Genomic DNA, 6,810 nt, shown 5'->3' with positions numbered 1-6,810 from the left:
CGCTGACAACCATGTGTGGGTTGCCTAATTACAGTAACCTCAGATTTGGCCACTTGATAGTCAATTTTCTCTTTATGAAAGAAGGTCTCCTAATGATTTATATAATCACCATCATCATTATTAATACCTCAAAGGCAACCCCACGCAGAAATGCTGGGAACTGGTGGGATAAGACATGGGTGGGGCCAGCGTGCACCTTTAAATACCTGTCTTCACAGCACAGGATCCCCTCTCCAGAGTGTTTCGGCCTGTTCATCCTCTCCCTTGCACACCATAATCTGCTATCTACTCTATATTTAACTTCTGCTCACTTCTCTGGAAGATTCCAGCCAGCACCATGACTGATGATGAGCTGTCTGCCTTGGTGGTAGATAATGGATCAGGGATGTGCAAGGCAGGTTTTGGTGGTGACGATGCGCCCCGGGCTGTCTTCCCCTCCATGGTAGGGCGTCCCCGGCACCAGGGGGTCATGGTAGGCATGGGTCAGAAGGACTGCTATGTGGGGGATGAGGCTCAGAGCAAGAGAGGCATCCTGACCCTGAAGTATCCCATTGAGCATGGAGTAGTCACCAACTGGGATGATATGGAGAAGATCTGGCACCACACTTTCTACAATGAGCTCCGTGGGGCACCGGATGAGCATCCCATCCTCCTCACCGAGGCACCCCTCAACCCCAAGATCAACCGGGAAAAGATGACTCAGATCATGTTTGAGGCCTTCAATACACCAGCCATGTATGTAGCTATCCAGGCTGTGCTGTCTCTCTATGCCTCAGGGAGAACCACAGGCATCGTGATGGATTCTGGTGATGGAGTTACTCACACCGTGCCCATCTATGAAGGTTATGCCCTACCTCATGCCATTCTACGTCTAGATCTGGCTGGCAGAGACCTGACTGACTACCTCATGAAGATTCTGACAGAACGAGGCTACAACTTCACCACCACAGCCGAGCGGGAGATTGTCCGTGATGTCAAAGAGAAACTGTGCTATGTGGCCCTGGACTTTGAGCAAGAGATGGTCAGTGCTTCTGCATCCTCCTCACTGGAAAGAAGCTATGAGCTTCCTGATGGGCAAGTGATCACCATTGGGAACGAACGTTTTCGATGCCCTGAATCCATTTTCCAGCCTTCCTTTTTGGGCATTGAGTCCAGTGGGATCCATGAGACAACCTTCAATTCTATCATGAAGTGTGATGTGGATATTCGCAAGGATCTATATGCCAACACTGTCTTGTCTGGAGGCAGCACAATGTACCCTGGCATTGCTGACCGAATGCAGAAGGAAATCGTAACCCTGGCACCTAGCACAATGAAAATCAAGATCATAGCTCCCCCAGAGAGGAAGTATTCTGTTTGGATTGGGGGTTCCATTCTGGCCAGCCTGTCTACATTCCAGCAAATGTGGATCAGTAAGCAGGAATATGATGAGGCTGGTCCTCCCATAGTTCATAGAAAATGTTTCTGAATGGTCTTCCATGCTAGTAGGTTTACATTTTTCCCTTCTCTGGGTCACAGTGATGGTACTGCTTTTATCCACTTTCCTTTGAGTAAAGGTAAACACTCTGCTCTTGCTAGTGTAGAGCCAGCAAACTCATCTCCATCAAAGTATTGTGGGCTCCTGCCCAGCTAACCACATCTTGGCCTTTATGAACTGAAGGAGAATTCTAATACTGTATTCTATTCTCTTTACCTATAGGGTTCGAAGAAATATTGACATGCTTAGGTGAAAATGAGCGACAAGGAGTAAAATTATGAGAAATTTCCTTTCAGAATGGATAACTAGCATTACTAAGCCTTAGAAACTATTTTATGCTTTAAATATTCAACAACAGGCTGGCCATGTAACGCTATAAAAATGTGCATGTTAGCAAACATGTCTTATTAGTATTTTTGTTTTGCTTTTCTACTTTGTATAGAGATAATGAATTATATGGATCAATATTGTCCATATGTACATAAGCACCAGGGAAATATTATATCTTAAAAGACACTAAATCTGGCTGTCTAAATGGGAATTTCTTAACTCCCCAATAGCCACTGTTCTAGTAGCTACATATTTTAATTGTTTCCCTTATTAAATAAGCATAATGAAACAGCCAATATTCCATTAATGTTGTTTATAAATCAACTAAACTTTCAGCTCAGAGTGGAGTTCTGCTTGTTAAATACATATTTTAATGTCTAACTTATTGAATTTCATTCAACTTGCCTAACTTTTAAAATAGAAATGTAGTATCAAATTAATGTCATCCTGCTATGGTTTGACAAGGATAATGTTATTTTTATTTCTTAGCATAATAACATATCTTGAATAATTTCCATAGGCCATAATTTTGGATATTTCTCTAATCAAGGATTTTACTGTCAGGAAACCATAGCTGCAGCTTCTTAGTAAATTATAAATTCTAGTACCAACAGAGTAATTCCAATTTTATTCTAGGAAATAATTAGAATAATTCTGCTTTATTATGCCCAGTAACTAGCAATACTTCTTCATTCTTAGACTATCTCTAAGATACTAACATCTTAGAAAATACTACTGTATCTTCCTACAATTTCTGAAAATTTTTAATGAACCCAATGATGATTGTCAATCAATTGTAAGGACTAGCATATTTATTTCAATCAAGTCTGTGATGTCTGATTATCTGAATATCAGAGTTATTTGTATCTCTCAGGGTTTTTTTTCTGAAAAAAAAATATTTTTGGGCAATGCTTACTAGGCATCGTCACATTCTCAGGGAAGATTAATATCTTCTTTTTTCCTTTTAGTTGAGAAGCTTATACTTGTGTTTTAAAAGTCTAGTCTGGAGTCTTTAAGCATTTTTTTCTTGAGACAAAACTTTTCAAAGAATTTGCTTGTTCCTTATTTTCTTTATCTGACAACTTAATTTTTAAAAATGCATTTAACCAAAATTAATCTTCAAAGCACCTTATTAAAAAACTTGGAGTGTCCTTTCTCTTTTAATTAATTTTAAATAAATTAAAATAGCTTCATATTTGCATGTCCTGATTTTTACCCTAATCCTTCCTAAAGAAATGTAGAACAGGGGGAACCTGGGTAGCTCAGTCATTTAAGCATCTGACTCTTGATTTTAGCTCAGGTAATGATCTCATGGTTCGTGAGTTAGAGCCCTGTGTCAGGCTCTGCCCTGACAATGTAGAGCCTGCTTGGGATTCTCTCTCTCTCTCCCTCTCTCTCTCAAAAACAAATTAAAAAAAAACTTTTAAGAAATGTGAAACAATCCAGAAAGGATCACTTTTTATATGTGTGACCTATTCATCATTATGTTATAATTTTGCACCTGGTACTTTTGACCATGTAAACATTTAAAAGGAAGTTAAAAAAAAAAAAAAGATGGCTTATCAGGTAAGGTTATAAATTCCTTATAATCTCAATTAAAAAGTTGGGTTTTTGTGGATTAACTGGTCTTTAGGTAATTAGTAGGTGGAGATAATGGCAATAATAATATCTTGGATTTATATGCTACAACATTTTCCATTTGCAGTGTAGTTCTCACAAATACTCTGACCTACATTCCCTGTTACCAGAAAAAAAAACATACCTTCCCACCCACAGAAAATTTATGGGACAGGTAAGGTGAACTTCCGAGAGAGAACTATTGAGCCCTGTATCATTAGATGAAAATATGAATTCTGTAATTCACACAAAAATTTAAACTTAGGGTCTTTGGATATTCTCCTATTCATCAACATTGACTGGCTAACATATGAATTTAATGAGGAAACACTCCATCCCACAACTTCACATTAGAGAGTCAATGCCATGTCTTTAGGTAATACAACAGGCTTGTTATTCACCAGTAGTTCACCAGATGGGACAACACGGAGGTAACCTTCACAAATGAATTTCATACCACTGTGATTCCCACTTCCCCTCCATGACCCACTCTGAGCAGCAGTTAGGGCTGGAGCTGTACCACAATCCCCCCGTGCCCAACAAAAAGCCATTACTTCCTAGTCACAGGTAACATTTTCCTGAAAGCATAAATGGCCCAAAGTCAGTATCTATACTACTGTTTCCTAAATTTCACAAGCGCTTATTTTTCAGTAGTGAGACAAAGTAGTGCTAGGATGCAGGCTGAGTCTTAATTTACTAGAAACATGTTTCAAGAACCTTGGGGAATTAACAATTCAGTAGTGGGGGAAACTATGTTCAGTGGAAAGCAGTATGATCTCTGGGTGGTTCAGAGACTAAACTCAGTCCAAGATACCATGATAATCCAAATAAGAACGGTTCAAGCCAGGGTAATCAAAGAAGCCTTCATCAAGCAGATGGAATCACTGAGTTGAGTCTTAAAGCACACATAAGTTGTAATGAACATAAAAACTCATCTTAGATAGCTCTGGCACTATTATGATCACTGGGTGATAGGGTGATTAATTCTTATTTTGATATTTTTCACTGGACTATGCCAGAAACTGTAAAGAAGTACATAACTTTTCATAACCTTTAAGGCTCAGTTCAAGTGTCACCTCTTCTACAGAGCTTTTTCTAGCCTACTCTCCATCTTTTGCAAAAAAAAAAAAAAAAGGACAAACTCCTCCTTTGTGTTCCCATTTTCCCATTGTGTTCCCATTTTCATGCATTTGGCATTGTACTTGTAACATGTGGCCATACTCTCCCACTCTTACCCATCAATGAGCACCTGGAAGACAGAGACATAAACAGTATTTATCTACCCTTGAAGCTCCCAGGATTCAACACATACTACTAACTCAATAAATATGGTTTGAATGAATAAACTAGCGAATTCATGGATTCCAGTGTGCATCATTAACATCACAGTTCTACCTTAATTTTTTATCACACTATTCTCAGCTCTGTCTCTTTGTCTGCTAGAGTATGCTACTTTTGTTGGTGTTGTTTCTTCTATGATTCATATTTTTCTCTTTTTCCTTTCTTCCTCTCTTCTTTTTCCTTTCCCATACACTTCTTCCATGCTTCTCAATATAAAGAACAGGAGTATTAAAGTTTTTGCTTGTCAATAAAGGTTTCCCATTCTTCAGGTTGGTCAAAGGATCAGTCAGCTTCATCTGTCAGAGTGTGTGCTAGCTATATAGCTGCTGCAATTTTAGCCCAGAAAAAAGAGAGAGAGAAGGAAAGAAAGAAAGAGGGAGGGAGGGAGGGAGGGGGGGAGGAAAGGAAGGAGGAAGGAAGGAAGGAAGGAAGGAAGGAAGGAAAGAAGGAAGGAATCCCTTCAGTGAGCATGGTAGTATATTCAGCTCTTCTAATCTACTTGCATTCTTGCTGATATTTTTCTTTTTTTTTTTTCTAAACTCCAAATTTCTCCAGAGTTGAGTTTTAGGCATATGACTCCCTAATAACTCAAACACTGTAATATATTGAAATGCTTTTCTGGTAACTATTCACAGCCTCCTTCCAGAATTTACAAAAGATTCCTTTCAAAAAATGCTTTTTGAAGTTAGGAACTAAGCATGTGGTTTGCCTAATACTGCTTCCAGATGTTGATAAGTACAGTTAGAATGTCTTTAGGGATATATATGTATATATCAGTAGAGAGACTGCTCATTAAAATTAATTGATACTTTAAGACTTCCTTTTTAAATATGAAAGGACCTGTCTGAACTATAGCTGTCATTTTTTTTTTTTTTTTTGGCTAACACCATAAGTAATAAAGAATATAGAGCCTCCATGAGTGGCCTGCTTTGTTTTTCATCTCATTCCAAATCTGCTGTCCTAACCACCTTATAATTTTTGGGTTCAGTTAAATCCAGTCAAGAGATGTGCCAGTAAGAGATGATGACAGATATTTTATCTAGACAACACCCTAACACCACTTGAAAAATAAAAATCTTATTTAATTGGCTATTTGACAACATGTAAGTCAAAAGCCAAGTTGTTCTCTCTGGAATTGAGAAGGAGGCATTTCTAACCATACTCATACCACATGACAGAGTGCCTGGTGAATAAAGGAGAAGATACGCAGGCCGAGCAAGAGGGATTAAAGTTCCTGCTCAGTTCCCCTTCATGAGTGTATTAAAGTTAGAGAAGTTTTCCTAGGTATTTTATAGGTTGGGGTGAACAGAAAAAGCCAGACACTAATATGGTATTTTAACTTCATGGCTTCTACATGTTTTCTGTGACTCACTCAGAATATCCCCAGTATCATCCTCTCTTCTTTTAATTGAGAAATAGTAACTCAATGTCATTTATTTTTCCCATTTCTAAATAATGAAGGAAAAGCTGGCCTCAGCAATGAAGACAAAGTTATATTCACCAGTGGGAAAGCTGGAAACTTCTACAGCAATCCACAGTGTTTATGGTTCATAAATAGGAAGATTTCCACAGAAATAACAGCTTTTGGTAAGTCTTCAGTTACCAGAGTGATTTAGTAGTGCATTATATGTGAAATCTATAATTTCTAGATAATGAGTTGGTAAAAAGCCAGGACAAATACAGAACATGCCTCTATTTATTATATAAATGGTATTAAGTCACTAATGAGAATCAAAATATTACATCCTTGGCTGAATAGTCAAGTTTATCAAAATACAACAAATTATCTGCAGCAAACAGATACAAAATGTACAATTTTAAAATTTTTATGGATTCAGGGAAACAAAATTTGGAGCAGAGAAAATTATATCAATGAAAAAGATGGAAATAATGAAATAACAAAAGACCATTCTTCCCCTTAACCTGGTCTTGGTACTACTTTTTTAAAATTTTTTTAACATTTGTTTATTTTTGAGAGACAGAGAGAGGTAGAATGGGGGAGGAGCAGAGAGAGAGGGAGACACAGAATCTGAAGCAGGCTCCAG

At 38.0% G+C, this 6,810-nt stretch overlaps 1 protein-coding gene across 2 annotated transcripts; it reads left to right on the top strand.

Annotated features, from left to right (window-relative positions):
• Positions 1 to 337: 337 nt before the first annotated feature.
• On the top strand, positions 338 to 1,468 carry ACTBL2 (actin beta like 2). Of its 2 annotated transcripts, XM_042939507.1 has the most exons (2): positions 338 to 466; positions 593 to 1,468. In XM_042939507.1, exons 1-2 carry the CDS (start codon positions 338 to 340, stop codon positions 1,466 to 1,468), a joined length of 1,005 nt encoding a protein of 334 aa, XP_042795441.1. The 2 variants fall into 2 exon arrangements, with proteins under 2 accessions (XP_042795441.1, XP_042795433.1); XM_042939499.1 differs by having other exon boundaries at positions 338 to 1,468.
• The last annotated feature ends 5,342 nt before the right edge of the window (positions 1,469 to 6,810 follow it).

The sequence above is a fragment of the Panthera leo genome, chromosome A1 (genome assembly GCF_018350215.1).
Source record: "Panthera leo isolate Ple1 chromosome A1, P.leo_Ple1_pat1.1, whole genome shotgun sequence".
NCBI lineage: Eukaryota > Metazoa > Chordata > Mammalia > Carnivora > Felidae > Panthera > Panthera leo.
This window is presented reverse-complemented; position numbering and strand designations above follow the sequence as displayed.